The sequence below is a fragment of the Medicago sativa genome, chromosome 3 (genome assembly GCF_051527215.1).
Source record: "Medicago sativa cultivar Bolivia chromosome 3, Bolivia_mono, whole genome shotgun sequence".
NCBI classification, from domain to species: domain Eukaryota; kingdom Viridiplantae; phylum Streptophyta; class Magnoliopsida; order Fabales; family Fabaceae; genus Medicago; species Medicago sativa.
Window position 1 is genome coordinate 20,147,281 of NC_140751.1, and position 22,706 is coordinate 20,169,986.

Genomic DNA, 22,706 nt, shown 5'->3' on the forward strand with positions numbered 1-22,706 from the left:
AAATTCAGACTTTGATTAAGAATGATTATTCATATTTATTTTTATCATGTTTCTGAATATGATTACATCTCTTAAAAGAGACCTCGTTGTATTCTTTGATTTTTTAGTTTTTATTACAAATAAATATTGTTTATTTTTGTAAAAATAAATAAATATAAATATAAATATCGAAATGATAAATTTATAGGTGTCAGATGAGGTATATTATACCATCATTGAATTCATGATCATTCTACATTAGAAAAATGAAAAAAGCTTAAGATGACTCCACACATTATTTCTTTTTTTTTTTTTGGTTACCACCACACATATATTTCATGTGGATAGACATTTTCAGCCATAGATTTCAATAGAAATATTAACAATTATTTATGTTGCGATGTGTTGGTCCACCATGGAAAAACCATCACTGAATTTTCCAATATTGATATAAATATAGACATTGTGTCCCTTAGCATTTCATTCACATAAACCATTTGGTAACACTTTCCACAAAATCATTTATTCATCATGGCGTGGTTTTTTCTGTTTTTGCATCTTTTTCTCTTCCATTTTCTTTCTCTCTCTTCTTCGTCTTCTTCTTCTTTCAATTTTTCATGTCATCATTATGAGAGCTCTGCTTTGCTTCATTTCAAGTCATCCTTCACAATAAATTATGGATATGATGATTATGGTTGTGATCGATATCCTCTTTTGAAAACAGCAACATGGAAAAATGAGACTGATTGCTGCTCGTGGCATGGTGTCACGTGTGACACCATCACTGGTCATGTGATTGGCCTCAACCTTGGCTGTGAAGGCCTTCGAGGTATATTCAGTCCTAACAGTACCCTTTTCCATCTTGCTTATATTCAAAAACTCAACCTTTCTGACAATGATTTCTCTGGCTCTTATTTTCATTCAAAGTTTGGTGGGTTTTTGAGTCTCACACATCTTGACTTGTCTCGTAGTTTCTTTAAAGGTGAAATTCCAACTCAAATCTCACACCTTTGCAAATTACAATCACTTCATCTCTCTGGGTATTATCAACGCAATTTAGTTTGGAAAGAGACCACCTTGAAGAGACTTGTGCAAAACGCAACAAACTTGAGGGAGTTGTTTTTGGATTATACAGATTTGTCTTTACTAAGACCAAACTCCATTGCTTTGCTGTTCAACCAATCTTCCTCTTTGGTTACTCTTGATCTTCGATCAACAGGATTAAGTGGAAAAATGAAAACAAGCCTTCTTTGTTTACCAAGTATTCAAGAACTAGATATGTCATTTAATAATGAACTTCAAGGGCAACTTCCAGAATTGAGTTGCAGCACTTTTCTTAGAATCTTGGATCTTTCATATTGTCAATTCCTAGGGGAAATTCCAATGTCTTTTTCTAACCTAGCACACCTTACCTCTTTAACACTCTCAGGAAACTACCTAAATGGTTCAATCCCATTCTCACTTTTAACACTTCCACGTCTAACTTTCTTGAATCTCCGTGACAACAAACTCAGTGGTCGAATTCCAAATGCATTTCAGATGTCAAACAAATTTCAGGAATTAGATTTGAGAGGTAACAAAATTGAAGGTGAACTGCCATCCTCACTTTCAAACCTTCAACATCTCATTCAGTTTCATCTTTCATCCAATTCATTTAGCGGTAAAATCCCAGATGTGTTTGGTGGGATGACCAAACTGCAAGAACTCTACTTAGATTCTAACAATTTAGAAGGACAAATTCCATCTTCATTATTCAACTTGTCTCAGCTTGTTGAATTAGATTGTTCTGATAACAAATTAGAGGGTCCTCTGCCCAACCAAATTATAGGGTTCCAAAAGCTAACTATTTTGGAATTAAATGACAACATGCTAAATGGTACAATTCCTACCTCCTTGTTATCCTTTCCATTTTTGGTTGCATTAGATTTATCAAATAATCGACTTACAGGGCATATCAGCGCAATCTCATCATATTCCTTAGTGTTGCTATATCTAAGTAACAACAGCCTACAAGGCAATATTCCAGAATCCATTTTCAACCTTGCAAACCTAACTGATCTATATCTATCATCAAACAACTTGAGTGGTCATGTTGATTTTCATCTTTTCTCCAACCTTCCAAGACTAAGTAGTCTAGATCTATCATCAAACAACTTGAGTGGTGTTGTCAATTTCCAACACATTTCCAAACTTCAATATTTGAATTCTCTGTACCTTTCAGATAATAGCCAATTATCAATAAACTTTGAATCCAGCGTCAATTACAGTATTTCTAGTCTATCAGCATTGGGTTTGTCTTCTTTGAGTTTGACTGAGTTTCCTAACTTCTCAGAAAAACTGCCAAGGTTGGAATATCTTGATCTGTCTAATAACAAAATTAGTGGAAGTGTGCCCAATTGGTTACATGAAGTTGATTTCCTAGAACGCCTTGATCTTAGTTATAACTTACTAACCGGTGACATCTCTTTGTCAATTTGCAATGCAAGTGGCCTTATATTTCTCAGTTTGGCACACAATCAATTGACAGGCCCCATTCCACAATGTCTTGCTGATTTATCATCCCTTGTAGTTTTGGAGCTACAAATGAACAAATTTCATAGCACTTTGCCAAGTAACTTTTCAAAGGAAAGTGCACTTGAGAGTCTGAATCTCTATGGCAACCAATTAGAAGGTCAAATTCCTAAATCCTTGTCTCTCTGTAAAGGGTTGAAGTTTTTAAACCTTGGCAGCAACAAAATAGAAGACAATTTTCCTCATTGGCTTCAAACACTGCAATATTTGAAAGTGTTGCTTTTGCGAGACAATAAGCTGCATGGTATCATTGTTAATCCAAAGATCAAGCATCCATTTCCAAATTTAACTATTTTTGATATCTCAAGCAATAACTTTAGTGGTCCTCTACCAAAGGCCTATTTCAAAAAGTTTGAAGCCATGATGAATGTTACTGAGTTGGAATATATGAGGAATAGTATATGGAATACAAATCCCTTAAATCCAAAATTTGCAACCTACTATGATTCTGTGATTGTGGAGACAAAAGGGAACAAAATGACATTGGTGAAAATTCCAAACATCTTTGTAATTATTGATTTGTCAGGAAACAAATTTGAAGGAGACATTCCAAACGTTATTGGTGAGCTTCATGCAATCAAAGGGCTTAACCTTTCCCATAACAGACTTACAGGTCAAATTCCGAAATCCATAGGAAACTTGACATTCTTGGAATCTTTGGATCTTTCCTCAAATATGTTAACCGGTGTGATTCCTTTGGAATTAACCAATCTTAACAGTCTTGAAGTGTTGGATCTTTCCAATAATCGTCTTGTGGGAGAAATACCTCAGGGAAAGCAATTCAATACTTTTACAAATGATTCCTATGAAGGAAACTTGGAGTTATGTGGATTACCCTTGTCAAAGATGTGTGGACCTGAACAACATTCTGAACCTTCAGCCAACAACTTTAGCAGTGAAGAGAAATATGGATTTGGATGGAAACCAGTGGCAATTGGATACGGAAATGGATTTGTGATTGGAATAGGCATTGGATATTATATGTTTTTAATTGGAAAGCCGAGATGGCTTGTCATGATATTTGGTGGTCAGCCTAAGAGGAGAGTGAAAAGAAGGACAAGAATGAGGAGGAACCAAAGTTCAATCACGAATCAGAATCAGATGGTGCAAATGTCGTAGTTTTATTGTTGTATTTATTTTCTCTTTTGTCTGTTTGTATCATTGTCACTCTTTTGATCTAGCTAGTTTGATTTTCAGTTGTAAGTTTGTACTCTGAATGTGGTCTCAGGTCTGTTTATAAATGCATGCCACAAGTTGTGTTATATAATAAAATTCCAAGTTCACATTTATATGACCTTTTTACCTTTGTTATTCTGTTTTGGCTTATTTGGTGCATAATTGGTACAAAATTGTGTTTTACAAAAGGTACTGTTCTTTTTAAACACTTATTCTTTAGAAAGCAATAAACTAAATGTATTCTATAGAGAAGTCTCAAGAAATAATAGACATGGTAAGTGTCATATTTACATGATTAGTTAGCTAAGGAACCATCGGTAACACGATATTAGCTGAAACAATTTCTATAAGTATCAATGATTGGTATTAGAGCTTGTTTCACTTGAAATTAAGTTTTTGCTTCGTTTTTATCGGATGGATGCCGTAAAACTAAAACTTTCAAGTGTATCAGAAATGGAATTTAGCTGTGACGAAACTTTTGCTGCATAATTATGCAGAACAGATGCCAATGTGTAAGGGGACTTCAAAACCAAATTTCTATAAGTAGGTCAAATGTTTATTTGAAATCTAATAGGTCAATTTTACAACATTCAGTATATTATGTGAAGGATTTATCTATCGTATTTGTTGAACTTAGGCCCAACATAAAAGTTTAATGTTCAAATTTGATAAAACTGAATTTTTATGATACTCAAGCTCGATTTTTATCTCAATTGTTTTTCTCGAATAATGATATCTTTGTTTTTCTCAGATCAATCTGACAATCGTTTAGTGATGTCGATGATGATACAGTTTTTCTCTGATCTATCATAATTTTTTCAAGGATTAAATTAAGTTTTACGATTTTTTTGAGAGATTAAAATTGCACTTCCCTATTAAAAATATATTATAAAATGTACAACCACAATTTTTAGCCAATGTAATCATGAAAGAGTTGGAAAAGTCATTATAATGTAGATGACTTGGAAAACGAATGATGCTTATTAGAATATTCTCAAAATACATCAATACTAATTTTTTTGAGGGAGAAGTTTTCATTCATTACAGTTCTATCCGACTCGATATATTAGTCTTTGTAGTTGTATGCAGAGAAGATTCAGTTTTCACACTCATAAAAATGATATTGTAATGTTGAAAGACGCAGTCATCATAACTTAACAGATAGGGTAGAAAATAAGTAATTCTTATTAGAATGGCAGACAAAGAGACAAGACTATTTGTCCCAAAAAAAAATAAAAATAAGACAAGGACTAATTTGTTTTTTGTTTTTTTACATAGACAATGAGTCTAATACGACTCTTTCTATGATTTGGATAAAATTTAAAAATTAATGAATATATGGACCTACTAGGAAAAATAACAACCAACAGACCTTTTTAAGAATCGGCTTTTTAAGTTTTTTTATTTATTGGAATAGATTTTTCATGATACAAGAAAATTGTTCCTTCCTTCCTTCCAAAAAAAAAATTGTTCCTCTTATGAAATTACTAAACTTCTGATTATTTTTTTAAAATATTAAAAAAATAAATAATAATGACATGTCAGTGCCACGTCAGCACCGTTAAAGGTCACTTAACAACAGGGACTAAAAGCTATAACAGAAAATTTTGTAAGGACTAAAAAGTGTGATTTATTTTTTATAGGGACTAAATACAAAACTGCAGATATTTATAGAGACCAAAAACTTAATTAACCCTTTTTTTTTATAAGCATCTTGTTTTCACGGTTTTTGATCAAAGACTTTTATGTGAATTTAAAACAACTCATTTTTTTTTCTTAATATTGTTTCCTTACATATGAACTACTAAATAATAATCATCTAGTTTTTTTGTCAAAAAAAAAATCATCTTATTTTCTCCTTTCAAATAAAATTATCTTATTTTCTATTTATTTTCTCTTCTTTTAACTTTATTTTACTACAGCTATCGTTTCTTGATCAACAAAACAACTTTATTTTACTACAGCTATCGTTTCTTGATCAACAAAACAAACCGTAAAGAAAATAGGGATTAAGTTGACACGATTTTTTCTCATAAACTAAAAATAGCTTGAACTTTTTGATGGATTAAATTGAGTTTTGTGATTTTTTCAGAGACTAAAATCGGACTTCACATTATATATGTTGAGGTTGTGTTTCGAACCTTAAATTTCCCACTTATTCATTTTAGAGGTGCCTCAACAAGTGAATTTCTTGTCACTAAGCTAATTGATTTAAAAATAAAAATTTGACTTTACTCATAAAAATGAATCATAAATCGTATAAAATAAGTAAAGATATGATGTGAAAGAATTTGTGAAACCAATCAGATAGGAAAAATAAGAAACCATCAATGCTCCTATAATATGATAACAATGACTTACAAGTCAATGTACATGTACAACCACACCATTTTAGCCAAAGTAATGTTGAAAGATTAAAAGAGTCATTATAATGTAACTTTCACAATTTGCAAACCATACTTTTCTCTTATTGCAATAATCTCACTGAATTGCTCGTTCATATTGGAAAGTTGATTAGTTTACGTCACCCTGACATAAAGGAGATGCCAATGGAAATTATTGGGCTGGAAAGTTTTCAAACTCATACCTTTTTTGTAGTGGGAAAGCAGCACATCGGGTTAGGTATCCACAGGCTTAGAAAATTCCCACACCTGCATGGGAAACTTATCATCAAGAACCTACATAATTGCTTAATTTTTCAGGGATCAAATTAAGTTTTACGATTTTTTTCACAAATTAAAATTAGACTTTACTCTTAAAAAATAAATTATAAATCATAAAAATTTAAGTAACAATATGGCGGGATAGAAATTGTGAGATGAAAAATCAAACCAATCAGTTAGGAAGAAAAACTTATACCAACCAATGAGCTATAGAAAATTCATAAGTCAAAGTGTATGTACAACCACAATTTTTAGCCAATGTAATCTTGAAAGAGTTGGAAAAGTCATTATAATGTAGATGAGTTAGAAAACAAATGATGCTTATTAGAATGACCTTCAAAATGCATCAATATTAATTCTTTTGAGGGAGAGTTTTTGTAACGCTCAAACTAAACTTATCTAGAATATTTAGAATGTGCGTTAAATTTAGTAATGGATACATTAAAATTACAATAATAAAATTTCGACTGAATAAATATATACATCACTGCATGATCGTACATTTGCTTTCTGAATACACGTCTGAAACCGTAATAAATAATCTGAACTAGTACAACACGAGCATGTGAAAATATATCATTCAGCCTCCTGTATTGTCTCCTTGACACGTACAACCTGCTGATCTGAAAAAAAATAAAAGGGATTGGGTTGAGACGGGATGTCTCAGTGAGTTCCACCTATCCTAGGCTGTAGGCAATCTCAGGGAACCTAGGATCGCCATCTGTCTCTAAACTCAACCCTTTTTGGGTTTATACAGTATGTCATGCATAACTGAGCGATCGGGGGATAACTAGGATCGCTATCTGAAATACTGATTCAATCTTGATATCAATGCTGATATCATACTCATAATTATAGTCATAATGTCTGTCATATTATGTTAGAAATGTTAGCTTTGAACAAACAATATTATCTGACTTGATTTTACGAATAAACCCAGGTGGAGTAACCCCGGAATTTATTCCTCTGCTAGTGTGTGTGTTGTATATATATATATATATATATATATATCCAACTGGCGGGAACCCAACTGACGGGGATACCGGACTCCTTTGATTATTGTGGGGTCATCCTCACAGATAGTGCCCATTCCAACTGGCGGGAACCTTTCGTATCCAACTGGCGGGATAGCGAAAGTCACAGCTTAAACATGTTTTAATATTATAACTTGAACTGATTTCTGATAACTGAGTTAATCCTCAACTCCACTACTAACGGGGAGCTAGAGAGGAATAATTTATCTTAACTGATTTCCTTGTAGTAATAACATTCTGAGTCTAATAATAAAGATGTAGTAATTTCGTCTTTATTCTGAAATTATTTCTTATACTAACCTATTCAGGTTCTAGGCATATCGTTGTCATATGCCATTCCTAAAAGATTATAAATTTTTTCCCATATCCTGATAAATTAAATTCGACTAATTAAGTCGAACTTTCATACTTAGAATTCTTTTCTTTCCAATGATTGGAAATCTACTCATGAATGATTTGTTCCAATGGCTAATTTACTCTAAACATTCTTTTACACAAAAAAAAAATATACACTATGGTAGTATATGATCAGATGATATTCATAATACAATTTCGGCTACATATACATATTCGATAAAAATGAGAATTTAGAGTCTTAGCCAAACCAAACCATCATATCACCTTAAAAGTATAGTTTATATTAGCTAAGAGTCGAAATAAAGCAATAAAATCCAACAATTCTCACTTTCTGGAATGTTAGCCGAAATTGAATATTTATTCATACTCACGTAAAACTTATCATAATAATTTTCCTCTAACTCCTACAATACCATAAGCATATTTATCAACATAAAAACTATTTTAGAGTACACTAGCAAGGGTGTGAACCTTAAATCATAATGTCACTAAATTATGTTCTAATGTACCAAATTATATTCTATTATTCTAAAGGCATTATTTAACTACCCAAAGGGAAGTTTTCTAACTAAAGGAACTCACGGTGAATCATTCCTGCAAATTGCAAGCAGCTTATCCCAAAATCTGCAGCTCTGCTATCTCCAAAACTCCATAATCACTTTCCCAAAATAGCTTATGCCTTAGCTTATAGGTCAAGCCCCTTCTGAAACAATTCAAACCACTCGTGACATAGCCTTACTTCATCAACCAGCTTACACAAAAATTTTCATTTCAGTCCCTGCACCAGAAGTTCGCCGTTTGGCTATTTAAGCACTTCTAAAACAGCTTAATTATCATTTAATCACTTTTAACATTACTAAAACAGCTTATCATTTTTCCATTACTCATATGTAAATTAAACATATCTCTCATAAGCTGTTCTTCAAAAAATAATAAATGAAACAACTTAACTTTGAACTTAAGCTATTCTTCAACGGCTTAACTAGCAACTTATAACTTCTATCACATAAATTTCGACCCAACCTTTAACACAGAAGTTCCAACATGTATTATTAGCCCTATGAACCACTTATACAGTAGTTTGAACTCACAACTTAGTCATTTAAGGCATTTTGCTCAAAACAGCTTAACTGACAGCTTATGACCTCTAAACAATTCAATTTCTGCTCAAATTTTCCAGAATCAAATCAAACATGTATACACATCTCCTATCCCATTTCTACAGCAATCCTAACATGTTAACTTTAAAAAAATCAATTATGGAGCTTTTGGAACAACTTATGGCTTTTAGCTTCTAGCTTATAATCATTCTTCATACCATGTCCCTAGATACCATTACCACACATAATCATCTTCATATTACACATACAACATACACCAAAGCTTGAATTAAATCAATTTCCATGAAGAGGTGGTTATGCTCATGTAAGTAGGCGGTTTCAAGGGAAAGAAAGAGAGAATGAGATTTTGCCACACATGATGTACTCATGTAAGGCAATGGTGAGGTTAATGGTTTGTATGTTGGATTTTTATGGATAACTTTAAATACGTTGATGTATAAAATATAATATCAATTATTATATTTTGTTAATGCACTTGGTTAAATAAATATAATGAATATTTGTATTGGGCTTAAGTATGAATGACCCGTAATGGGTTGGGTCATTCTTTACGTTAGCCTGTTGAGAGGTCTACCCTCATCTGGTGGATATATATAACCTGACTATCCCATTAGGTCAGTTATCACTGAGCAGTTATTCCATCAGCAAGAGGGCAGTTACAACTTCTCTATCAATCGTTCAAGAAGAATCAATGGATCCAACAATGACAGGTACATATTTACATGCTTTATCGATAAATTTCTATTCATTCAATATGTCATGTTTTGTGTCTATAACTGTTTAAGCACTGTAATTTTCATCAATTGGTATCAAAGCCAATTAGACACATCATATGGTTATTGTTTTGAATGGAACTATTGCATTATCTTTCATTGTACGATTCTGTTTGTTATGCATGCGATTGCAATTTTGTACCATTCATGTGCATACAACTTATGTTCCTTTTGACAGTACGGTTGTTTTGTTTTGTTTGGATGTATGATTCTAAAAAGCATGCTTTTCACAAATACTAATTTATACTATGAATAAACCCTCCCTGTTTGTGATTGATTTCCAAATTCATCGATTTCATGAAATTGATTTCCAAAACGGTTCTTTTCAAATATTAATGAAAAACTGTAAAGATCGCTGTATTTGTGATTGACAAATTCATCGATTTCATAAAATTGATTTCCAAAAACGGTTCTTTTCAAATATTTGTGATTGACAATAACAAATATTAATTCATGAAAAACGGTTCTTTTCATCGATGCAAAAAATTGAATTCCAAATTTAATGAAAACCTAATTTTTATTTGTAATTTGGTTCGACGTTTTCATGAAATTGATTTTGGAAAACTGTTTGTTATTGTCTCGCCATTAAAACCCTGTAAAGATCGCTTTTTTCGATGGCTAAAACGGTAGATTACGATTACGGGTCGTTTTGACCCGTTTATGTGAATCCGGGTGAAGATGATTTTTTTTTTTTTAAAAAAAAGGGGACAATTTTATTTTTTTTTAACACGTGATTTTTTATTTTATTTTATGCTGTCCCTCTATACACATAATTTTCTATATGCCTGTCGTAGTCATTTTTTTTTTTTGGACTGTCCCATATTATATCAAATACTTATTTTGTTTTTTATTGCTTAAGCTAATATGGGACATTTAACTTCATAATTGATAATTATTCTATAGCAACTAATTTATTCATAGTAATAGTAATTACTTCCTATCGATGTATTATTGTTAATATGAATTTGGTATAACTTTAAGTTACTTGTGTAGTTGTATTCTTACCCATCGTGAGACCAACTATGTGAATTTTGTTGTTTTTGATTGTAGAATCAATTTATTAACGAAGTTAATTATTTACATTAGTAGTAATTACATCCTATCGGTGTATTATTATTGATGTAAATTTTGTTTATTAGTAATTATGATCTATATTATATTAATAATAATTACATCCTATCGATGTATTATTATTAGTGTAATTATTGTGGTACAATATCTTGTTTATTTTTTTGCTTATTATATTCAAATATCCTATCGATATTGAAATATTTTGTCCTATAAGCTTTGGTTATTATTGTACTTTGTGATATAAGATCATAATGATGTAGAGTTTTTCATTAGGATAATTTTGACTGCATATATGTGGAATCATTTTTTTGTATAATTTTTTATGATTCCTTATTGTTCAATGACAGTCTCTTTTCCTAGCTCTGTGAAAACTCTTAATGGGACTAACTATGAGGACTGGAAAGATTCTCTGAATCTTTACTTAGTTATTAATAACTTTGACTTATCTTTAAGAATTGATAAGCCTGCTGCCCTTACCAACGCATCTACTGATACCCAGAAAGCATTTTATGAAAAGTGGGAAACCTTTAATAGGGTGTGTCTTAAGGTCATAACTTATACCATGGAGAAGTCCATTAGGCAAAGCATTCCAGAAAGTGACAATGCTAAAGATTATCTGAAGTCCATTAGTGAAAAGTTCACCCGTTTTGACAAAGCCAAGAAAAGTGAGTATTTATCACTGTTTGACAAGACAAAGTATGATGGTACAAGCGGTGTGCGAGAGTATATTATGAAACTGATGCATTACTACAATAAGCTGAAGGATCTCAAGGTCGAGACTGGTGAAAGCACTTTGATCTGGAGGGTCCTTGAATCTTTGCCTTCGCAGTTTGATGTTATGAGGACCTATTATAATACCCAGAAAGCTGAATGGACTATAGATGAGATGATTGCTATAGTAGTTCAAGAGGATGATTCTCTCAAGAAGAGTAAATCTCATAGTGTTAACCTTGCTGCTTCCACCTCAGGCATAAAGGATGTCAAGAACAATTACCACAAAGGAAAGTATCATCATGATGACAAGAAAAAGGGGAAAGCAATGCATCACTTGGAGCCTAAGAATAAACCTTTTAAGTCAACCTTCTTTAAAGGAGAATGCAAGTATTGCAAGAAGTTTGGTCGTAAGATGGTTGATTGCCTTATTTTGAAAAAGAAAAATGAGAAGCAAGCGGTTCACAAGGGTGAGGAAACCAAGTGATGCTGAGGCAAAGGTCATAGTAGGAGATGGAGCTGGAGTACCCGTAGTAGAAATAGGAGTTGTTTCTTTACTTTTACCTTTTAGACACAATTTAATTTTGAAAGATGCTGTTTATGTACCTTCTATGAGAAGGAATTTAATTTCTATTTCGGCATTGGATAAATGTGGTTACACTTTTGCTTTTGGTAATGGAAAACTTGATGTTCGTTTTAATTCCAATAGTGTTGGTTATGGAATTTTATGTGATGGATTATATTTGCTAAATGTCGATGAAATGTGTGTTAATTCTGTTGTTGGGACTAAGCGTAATAGGAGGGATGAGAGTTCTTCGATGTTGTGGCATAGACGTTTAGGACACATTTCTAGGCCTCGTATTGAAAGATTAATGAAGGAAGGGATTCTCCCTAATCTTGACTTCTCTGATTTTGATACTTGTGTTGATTGCCTAAAAGGGAAATTCACCGCCAAGACTAGGAATAAGAAAGCAAATAGATGTGATGATGTGTTGCAGTTGATTCACACGGACATGTGTGGTCCCATTACACCTACTGTTATGGGTGGATACAGGTATTTTATCACTTTCATAGACGACTTCTCTAGATTTGGGTGGATAGATCTTTTGCAAGACAAGTCTAGTTCTTTGAGTGCATTCAAATCTTTCAAAGCTGCTGTCGAATTAAAAACTGGAAAAAGGGTTAAATGTGTGAAGTCTGACAGAGGAGGAAAATATAATGGTAGATATGACGAGACTGGAAGAAATCCAGGACCATTTGCTAGATTTTTAGATGAATGTGGAATTGAAGCTCAATACACTATGCCAGGCACTCCTCATCAAAATGGAGTTGCAGAGAGACGTAACCGTACACTTATGGACATGGTGAGGTGCATGCTTAGCCATTTTTCATTGCCTGCTTTTCTTTGGGGAGATGCCTTAAGGACTGCTGTCTATATTCTTAATCAAGTTCCTAGCAAGTCTGTGCTGAAAACTCCGTATGAGCTTTTGATGGGTAAGAAGCCAAGTTTAAAACATTTTCATGTGTGGGGTTGTAAAGCAGAAGTTAGACCTTATAATCCTGAACAAAAGAAACTTGATCTGAAGACTATTAGTGGTTTCTTTATTGGTTATAGTGTGGGTTCCAGAGGTTGCAGATTTTATTGTCCTTCTCATTCTACACGAGTTATTGAGTCTGATCTAGCATTTTTCTTTGAGGATAACTTGGATAGTGGGGTCTCTACGCCACGACCAGTTACTCTTGAAGAAGATCGTTCTTTTCTTCCCACACCAGTCTTTTCTCTTCCCACAGATTATATGGTTCCTGTTACTCAAGGAGATGATATACCACCACTGCAGATTGAAAATATTCCAGAGCCTATTGCTGTTGATGAACCGGGTGATTTAGCTGAAGTAGTTCCATTGAGACGATCTCAAAGAGTACGTAAGTCTCCAATATCAGATGATTTTGTTGTATATCTTCAAGAGCACGAGTTTGATCTTCATGATGATGATGATCCTACTACTTTTAATGAAGCAATCTCTTGCTCTCATGCATCTGATTGGTTAAAGGCCATGCATGATAAACTATCTTCTATGTCTTATAATGATGTTTGGGATCTAACAGAGTTACCAGTTGGTTGCAAGGTTGTTGGATGCAAATGGGTCTTCAAAACCAAATGTCATCCAGATGGTAAAATTGAAAGATACAAAGTCAGATTAGTAGCAAAAGGTTATAGTCAAAGAGAAGGGATTGATTATAAAGAGACTTTCTCACCTGTCTCCACCAAGGATGTTTTTTGAGTTGTTATGGCTTTGGTTGCACATTGTAATTTGGAACTTCATCAAATGGACGTGAAGACTGCCTTCTTAAGTGGAGACCTTGTTGAAGATGTTTACATGGTTCAACCTGAAGGTTTTGTTGAAGCGGGAAAAGAAAACTTAGTGTGTAGACTAAAGAAATCCATTTACGGATTAAAACAGGCTTCTAGGCAATGGTATTTGAAGTTTGACCAAGTTGTCACTTCTTTTGGTTTTAATGAAAACGCCTCAGATCAGTGCATTTATTTAAAGACTAGTGGGAGCAATTTTATTATACTTGTGCTATACGTCGACGATATTCTTCTTGCTAGCAGTTGCATTAACCTTTTGAATGAGACAAGATTAATGTTGAGTAGCCACTTTGATATGAAGGACCTTGGTGATGCTTCAGTTGTTTTAGGCATCCAGATTTTTCGTGATAGGTCACGTGGTATTCTTGGATTGTCTCAGAAAGGATACATTGAAAAAATCCTTAAGCGGTTTAATATGCATTCTTGCTCCCCATGCACTACGCCTGTTCAAAAAGGTGATAAGCTCTCTAAATCTCTATGTCCTCAAAATGATAAAGAAATTGTTGAAATGGAAAAAGTCCCATATGCTTCCGCTGTTGGTAGCTTGATGTATGCTCAAGTTTGTACTCGTCCCGATATTGCTTTTGCAGTTAATGCTTTAGGGAGATACTTGAGCAACCCAGGCTTGGGTCATTGGAAAGCCGTTAAGAAGGTCTTGCGATATTTGCTGGGAACCAAATATTATATGTTGACCTATAAGAAGTCTGATCAACTCGAGGTCATTGGTTATTTTGACTCTGATTTTGCAGGTTGCCCTGACGACCAAAAGTCTACTTTCGGCTTAATTTTTATGATGGCTGGAGGAGCCATTTCTTGGAAGAATGATAAACAAACTCTTACAGCTACCTCTACCATGGAGGCAGAGTATGTCACTTGCTATGAAGCTACTTGCCAAGCTATGTGGTTAAAGAATTTGATATCCCGTTTCAAAATTGTTGAAAGCATATCTAGGCCACTTGTGATATATTGCGATAATACTGCTGCTGTGCATTTCTCTCAAAACACTAAAAGCTCTTCTCGGTCAAAGCATTTTGACATTAAATATTTATTTGTGAGAGAGAAAATTCTTGAATTTCAGACTCGAATTGAACATCTTGCTACAGAAAACATGTTAGCAGATCCACTAACCAAGGGCTTAACTGTTGGAGCTTTTCAAAGGCATGTGACTCATATGGGTTTAGTTAAGTCTTTTGATATTCTGGATTAGTGGGAGTCTGATTGTTATATTTTGATATAACTTTTATGAGATATTTCTGAAACGACGTCACTTAATAAACATATCTCTTTTGTAGCATTTTTTTTAATGCTTGGACCATTAAGGATTACACATTTCTCATTGTTGTGTTAATCCATATTCATTATTGTTATGTGGAATGTAGGTATTTAGCATGTATGATTTGTTTTCCCTATCAGATTCAATTTCTGCATTGTGAAATCTTGCATTCTTAAGTTGTTTTTGTGACTAGTGCTGATATAAAATAGTTGATATACTCGTTTTATAATTTTTTATATTAATGATTAATTAAAGTCATCCAAGTGGGAGAATTGTTGGATTTTTATGGATAACTTTAAATACGTTGATGTATAAAATATAATATCAATTATTATATTTTGTTAATGCACTTGGTTAAATAAATATAATGAATATTTGTATTGGGCTTAATTATGAATGACCCGTAATGGGTTGGGCCATTCTTTACGTTAGCCTGTTGAGAGGTCTCTACCCTCATCTGGTGGATATATATAACCTGACTATCCCATTAGGTCAGTTATCACTGAGCAGTTATTCCATCAGCAAGAGGGCAGTTACAACTTCTCTATCAATCGTTCAAGAAGAATCAATGGATCCAACAATGACAGGTACATGTTTACATGCTTTATCGATAAATTTCTATTCATTCAATATGCCATGTTATGTGTCTATAACTGTTTAAGCACTGTAATTTTCATCATTGTAATCCTCTTGTACGCCTTCAACACTCTTCCACTCATGATGTACTCATATTTCAAAGGAGCTTGTTGTGGAGTATCCATATTTGCACGTTAATTCGAAAGAGTTAAACAATTAGGCATAACAGATAGGCACAAAGTTGACAATCGCTGCAATTTTAACTCGCATAAATGGTCTTACCTTATAATAGTTTGCATTTAACTCTCTAATCGATCCCTTCAACATATTTTATCTCAGCGTACTGATGATAATTTTTCTCTTTTGATTGATTATATTTATAATGACATTAATTTTATCAAGTTTGTTGCACCTTTTTTTTTTTTTTGTGCAAAAGAGGGCCTAAGCCATGTTGCACTTTTTTAAGGATAAAGGAAAAAACAATAAACATATACTGTTACATGATATATTGTGTGGTAACAGACACTACTCATGTTTGTTACATTTTTTAAATATTTTTTATTCTCATTTATTTGTTATGTGTTATTTGTATTGAAAATTGAGGGTAATTTTAAAAAGAGAAAAAATCAGCCAAAAAAAACCTGAAATGGGCTATTTTCTTTATATATAGTAAAGATTAAAATAAATAATAAATATTCAGTTTTTTCTCAAAAAAAATTATGTTTCATGAAATATTAAATACCATTTACCACCATGGTTGACTCTCATTAAAAATATTATTTCTTTAAAAAAATATATTTTACATCTATAAATATTTTTAATATTAACTTTAAATAAAACTAATTAAAATAGTATAATTATTCCTTTTCTTTTTCAAACTTTTTTATAAATTTATTAATGTTTTGCAAAAAGATTAATTTATATTAATTTTACAAATAAAATATTTATATCGTATCCATTGGATTTATATTGTTATTTTAGTTGATATATTGGACTCGAAAAAGAAAAAAGATGAAATATAGTGATATATCAATATTATGAAATTGATGGATCCAAACTATTAATTAATTAATTGGTTTTTCAATTGATAGATTAACAGGTGGATAAATTTGACAAAGGATGAATTATTGGATAAATTATCACCTTGAAATTTGATAATAATTTTTTTATATATCTAATTATTTTCTAGGGCAGTTTTTATTGGGTCACATATAGTAGATTACGCATGGACTTCGATTAAGGGTTGGAGTAACCCTTAACTTTTTATTATATATTTCAAAAAATAAACTTCATCTTTCCATTAAGTGACTCAAAGTTGTATATATGTACTATAAAGAGATAGTAAGACATAGTTCAATGATTAAAAAGAAAAAAATAAACTGATTTATTGCATATACATTGTCTATGTAAAGATACTTTATAATCAATAGATATTATTAAAATCTTACAGATGATTCCACCGTTGAAGCATGAGGTGTGTTGGTGTCCCAAAAGATGTTAACTACGTGAAATATTGTGAATTAGAGATGAAAAAAATTGTCATGAGGCAAGAGTTTATGGGGAACATTTTGCCCCCAATTACCTATATCTTTCATTTCTTACATGGGAAACAAATGTCATCAGCTGTAAGATTTAATTTTTCATTAATAACTTTCGGTAAATCCAATTTTTCTCCCACTCCCAACGTTTACCATAACTTTTACATAAATAAAAAATAAAAAAAATAGTATTCTGATGCAAACTTCCTCCGAATGCAACATTCTAAACTGGACGTCGCATGTATATGAAGAGTTTGTGCCAACTTAAATCAGCATGCACATCCACTCCCTCTTCATTCACTAGAGCAGCATGCTCTGAAGGTTGAGGATTTCTCATATCACCTTCTAGATCCATCCCTAGCTCATTGTCTGGAGTAGCAATGAAATAGGTTAGAATACATTGATTACTAGAGAAAGAAGAAGAATAAAACAAACCAAAGATTATCGTCAGAACAAGTCTTCCAAATTATTATATAAGGTACTCTCATGTCACATTATCATTGATGGAGCAAATTAGATTTTTTGTGTTAAGTCAATTAAATGACTTATGCAATCGTAAACAAGTTTATTAAAAGCAACAATAAAATGCAGTTAGTCCATTAAAAAGTTTTTTTTTTTTTTTTAGTATTAGACAAATCACCGAATGGAGTAGAAATTGTTCATTTTATATAAGAACAGCAACTCAATTGAAACGTGAACTACATTATATCACAAGTGCATATAATAAGAATTGGGCATATATTCCTCAATATCAATCAAAATAGTATAAAATTTATGCACAAATAAAATTTAGACAAATCATAAATATCAAAATTAAATTATATGCATATGAAGTTCAAGGGAAGAAACCATTACATGACATTGTGGTAGCACTTTTTGGTATTTCGTCGATTTGATTTGAAGATTTGTAAATGCAATAATTAAAAGATATGTTTGAAAATTGTAGAGGAAAGGTGGGTGATGAGGAAATGAGTACAACATGAAACACAATAACCTTTTTATTTGAATTTGAGACACAAGAACTATAATCATATAAAGAGTATTTATATATGGTTGGTTGAATGTGAACGTATTTATGACAATGTGAACGTAATTATTGTAATATTTAATAATTTTGATTATCTTAAATCTCAAATTTATTTAGTTTAAATTTAGACCAAGTACATTTGACATTTAAGGTTATTTTACAAATATAAAAAAAATCGATAAATGAATAATATCTTTAACAATTTTGGCCCAAAATAACATTGAAAAATTGGGTTTGAATCGAATCATAAAGTTTTGAATCAATTCAATAGTTCAAAATATCAAGTCTGGGTTGTGATAAAAATTTAATAGATTTAGAGAATCTATTTATCGAATCACAACTTATAGTAACAACTTTGAATCTATTCAAAATATATTGAATCGATTCAAATGAATAGATTCATAAAAACGCTGAATCAAATCAAAACTTTCAAGACATATTTGAATATGTTCAAATGTAGTTTTTTTAAGCCAAACACCCGAGAACTTTCATGAATCAATTCAGCATATACATGAATAAATCCAAAACATCAAACAATAGTTTTTGAATAAATTTTCATGAGCCAAACACCCAACAGCTTGAATGCAATATATGAATCGAATTGAACATCTACATCTGACTCCAAACATCCCAACCTTTCTAACAACACAATTGTGCTGAGTATGCGACCTAAACTGAGAGGGTTCTTTACGAAAACTAATGACATCACTCAAAACAAATTTAATACTTATTCAAAAGTAATCAATGGATAGAAACAACTTCCCTTCTCCCCACCGATAAGTGTTTTAAAGTGATATATTTCATATAGGAGTTTAGGCATTTTAGTGACTTGTTTTGCAAGATTCTCTATGGAAAACTCCAATTATTGTGTAAATATGTCATTTATGCTTTTGAGCCTTATTCTACCCTTTTTGTGCAGGAAAATACAAGCAAGGAGCAAGAAACGTCAAAGTTCAATGTCCTACGCTATTAGCGTGTCCTACGCTATTAGCGTGAGAAGAAATGGCCAAGGGCAGAGAGATACGCCATTAGCGTACCTGGGGCGTAGGTTTTGGAGAATTCTTGAAGAGTACGCTAATAGCGTATTCTGAGCTATTAGCGTACAAGCTCCAGAGAGCTACGCTATTGGCGCACCTGGAGCGTAGCTAGTCAAGAAGAACTACGCTATTGGCGTAATATACGCTATTAGCGTAAATACTCCAGAGAGCTACGCTATTGGCGTGGCTGGAGCGTAGCAGCAGGGCAAGGCCAACGTGGCACTCTCCTATTGGCCATAAAATAGGCCGCCTTACCACGCTATTAGCGTGAGTTGCGCTATTAGCGCAGGTGTAAAAAGGCAGGCCCATTTAAATAGCTTTCTTCCCTCTCTCTACTATTATTCACTATTCCATTGAAACATTTTATACATTTCTAGAGAGAGGTTAGAGCTATTTCATAGAGAGAAACACAAAGCAAGTGATTAAGGAGTAGATTCAACCCTAGATTCATTGAGACATCAAGGATCTTGGCATGGAATCTTCATCTTTCCTTCCTTCCTTGCATTAGTTTACATGTCTATATGTAACTATCACCTTCTATGTAGTATTGAGGTAACAATCAAGCTATTATGTAATCTTTTGATCTTTTAATATATAAGGTTCTAGCTTAATGATTCAATATTGTTGTTATTCTTGCTTTTAATGCTTTCAAAGAGATTCAAGATGATTTGGACACAAACCCTTGAATCTAGAACTAGAATAACAATCTATCTTATGTTATATCACTCTTGACAAGTTTGTAAACCTTTGATAATTACTTTTAATCAAGATTTTAATGCTTTCGGATACTTAATCAGGCTGGACACGGTCGATTAAGTTATCCGATCGACTTTGTTATCGTTTAAGGAATTTGGACACGAATGTTTAAACGCTAACTTGGAAATAACGATGTCGCTTTGGACACGAAGGATATTGTAGAAATGATTGTAATAATATTGGTTATAAAGCTAGAGTCTGTTAATCGATCGAGAGATTGCTGCTGTTATGCTTGCTCGTTATCTTATACCGCAAGCGAAATAGTTCGATCCCCTCTCGTTTTTACTTTAGTGTCAAATATGGATATAGTGTTACAAACAAACAAATTATATCCAAACCCTTAATGTGAACGATTGTGTAAATGCTTATGATTAAACGTAACTCCCTGTGGAAACGATCCTATATATACTCACGTGTACATAGTTATATGACGTGTAGGAAAAATCTTACATCAAAATGGCGCCGTTGCCGGGGAGTAACGGAAATTTTATTATAAGTATGGAAACAATTTTGTCATGTTAAGTCAATTTTGCACAAAATTCTTTCATGCATATACACATACACAAATATCATTCATTATTTTTTATGCTAACCACTTGGTATAGTCTTGGTGAACTTTGTTTATGCGAGGTACCGTTGCTCACGAAGACCTACAATTTGATCCAGAGATTGAGAAAACTGCTAGGTTACTTAGAAAGCAAGCAAAGGAAGCTAGGAGATTAGCCAGGCTGGCTCAGCCGGAATCTTTACTTTTTATTCCTTCTCCGTCAGGTTCGGTGCATACTATTTCACTTGGTGATTCTTCACATTCTTCACCACATTCATCTCCGAAGAGTGAACCAGAAGTAGTCATGGCTCAAGAAAATGATAATGATGCCCTACCTATGTGGATTAGTCCAAGGAGGCTAGCTAATCTTGGCAATCGTAATGCCAAATCAATTGAGCTGAAGTCGGGGTTGATAAACTTGATAACTCATAACCAGTTTACCGGTATGGATCATGAGGATCCATATAAACATCTTACCAACTTCTATGTTACCGCCGGTACACTTGGTATGAAGGAAGATGAGGAAGAGGGTGTGTTTGTGCAATTGTTTCCTCATTCTTTGATCGGGAAGGCTAAGGAGTGGTATCTTGATCAACCAACTTCTTTGATGGAAAATTGGGGTGAGCTAGAGAAAGCATTTCAAGAAAGGTTCTTTCCGGAGGATAGGCATCTTGAGGCTAAAACTTCGATTACAACTTTTGCTCAAGGCCAAAGTGAGACTCTTTGTGAAGCTTGGGAGCGCTATAAATCATTGCTAAGGAATTGTCCAAAGCATGGTTTTGATAGCCAAATGCAACTATATCTTTTTCGTCAAGGGCTACAAGACATGTCCAAGACGATGCTAGATGCAAGTGCTGGAGGTTCTATTGCTTTGAAAAACCCAGCTGAAGCTGTCAAAATCATTAATCAAATGGCTCTCAACACAAGAAAATCCTCTCACAACCGGAATCCTAATCAAAGGAAAGTCGGTATTCTGGAACTAGAAGCAAATGATGCGGTCTTAGCTCAAAATAAGCTTCTCACTCAACAAATAGAAGCTATGCAAAAGGAGATGAGAGCTATGCCTAAACAAATTCTTGAATCTCTCAAGCAAGAAGGAGGAACCGCTCAAGTCAATACTTGTGGACTTTGTACGGGGGATCATCCAACCGGCTATTGTCCCGAACCAGGTTCTTTTGAAGAGGAAGAGGTCAACTATGTGGGAAACCAACAAAGGCCTAACCAACCACAACAAGCCGGAACCTCACAACAAAATCCGGGTACTTCCAACTTCCAAGGAAGGTATCCGGCCAACCAAAACCAACAAAGACCTTGGAGAACACCGTACAACAATAACTACCAATATCCTCAATCAAATTTCTACCAACAACCTTTCCCCCAATTCCAACAACCCTTCAATAATCAATACCAATTCCCACCACCAAATAACCCCCAACAACCTAACAATTCCCAAAGCACCGAGGAGGTCTTGAAACAATTCATGCAAGTGTCCATGGCTAACCAGAAAAACACCGACGCGTCGATCAAAGGCCTTGAGACACAAGTTGGTCAGTTAGCACAACAAATGGCTCAAGGTCCTCCGCAATTGGGAGCTTTCACCGCTAACACTCAACCAAATCCTAAGGAGCACCACAAGGCATAGCAGTCAAAAGCTATAGCTACAAGGAGTGGGAGAGTAGTAGGTATAGGGGTAGGTGATGATATTGTTGTTGAAGAGAAGGATGATGAGGTTGTCAATGAGGAGGATAAAGAGAAGTTCGAGGAGGATAGTGTAGAGATAGAGGAGGAAGTGTATATAAAGAATAAAGAAGCATTAGTTGAAAAAGAAAAAAATCAAAAAAGAGATCTTGAGGTACAAGTGGAGATGGAGAGAAAGAATAAAGATGTGGGGGAAGATAAAGGGAAGAAACAAGTAGTTGAGAAGCAAGTGGTGGCTCAACGCTTACCATACCCACATGCTCCATCGAAGAAAGACAAAGAGCGGCAATACGCAAGGTTTCTTGAACTCTTCAAGAAGTTGCAAATTGATATACCATTCTCAGAAGCCTTGGAGCAAATGCCGGTCTATGCAAAGTTCATGAAAGATATCCTTTCCAAGAAAAGAAGAATCAACGATGAAGAGACG

At 33.4% G+C, this 22,706-nt stretch overlaps 2 protein-coding genes and 1 long non-coding RNA gene across 3 annotated transcripts; 2 read left to right on the forward strand and 1 right to left on the reverse strand.

Moving 5' to 3' along the window:
* Positions 1–461: 461 nt before the first annotated feature.
* On the forward strand, positions 462–3,833 carry LOC146936250 (uncharacterized). The gene has a single exon (XM_085751200.1). It carries the CDS (start codon positions 511–513, stop codon positions 3,667–3,669), a length of 3,159 nt encoding a protein of 1,052 aa, XP_085607326.1. The 5' UTR covers positions 462–510; the 3' UTR covers positions 3,670–3,833.
* A 2,993-nt stretch (positions 3,834–6,826) lies between these two features.
* On the reverse strand, positions 6,827–9,270 carry LOC146936251 (uncharacterized). Its single transcript, XR_015030523.1, has 2 exons — positions 8,363–9,270; positions 6,827–7,012 (listed from the first exon to the last, which is right to left on the reverse strand). It is a non-coding gene; the product is annotated as an uncharacterized LOC146936251 (long non-coding RNA).
* A 1,797-nt stretch (positions 9,271–11,067) lies between these two features.
* LOC146936252 (uncharacterized) lies at positions 11,068–11,943 on the forward strand. Its single transcript, XM_085749174.1, has one exon. It carries the CDS (start codon positions 11,068–11,070, stop codon positions 11,941–11,943), a length of 876 nt encoding a protein of 291 aa, XP_085605300.1.
* The last annotated feature ends 10,763 nt before the right edge of the window (positions 11,944–22,706 follow it).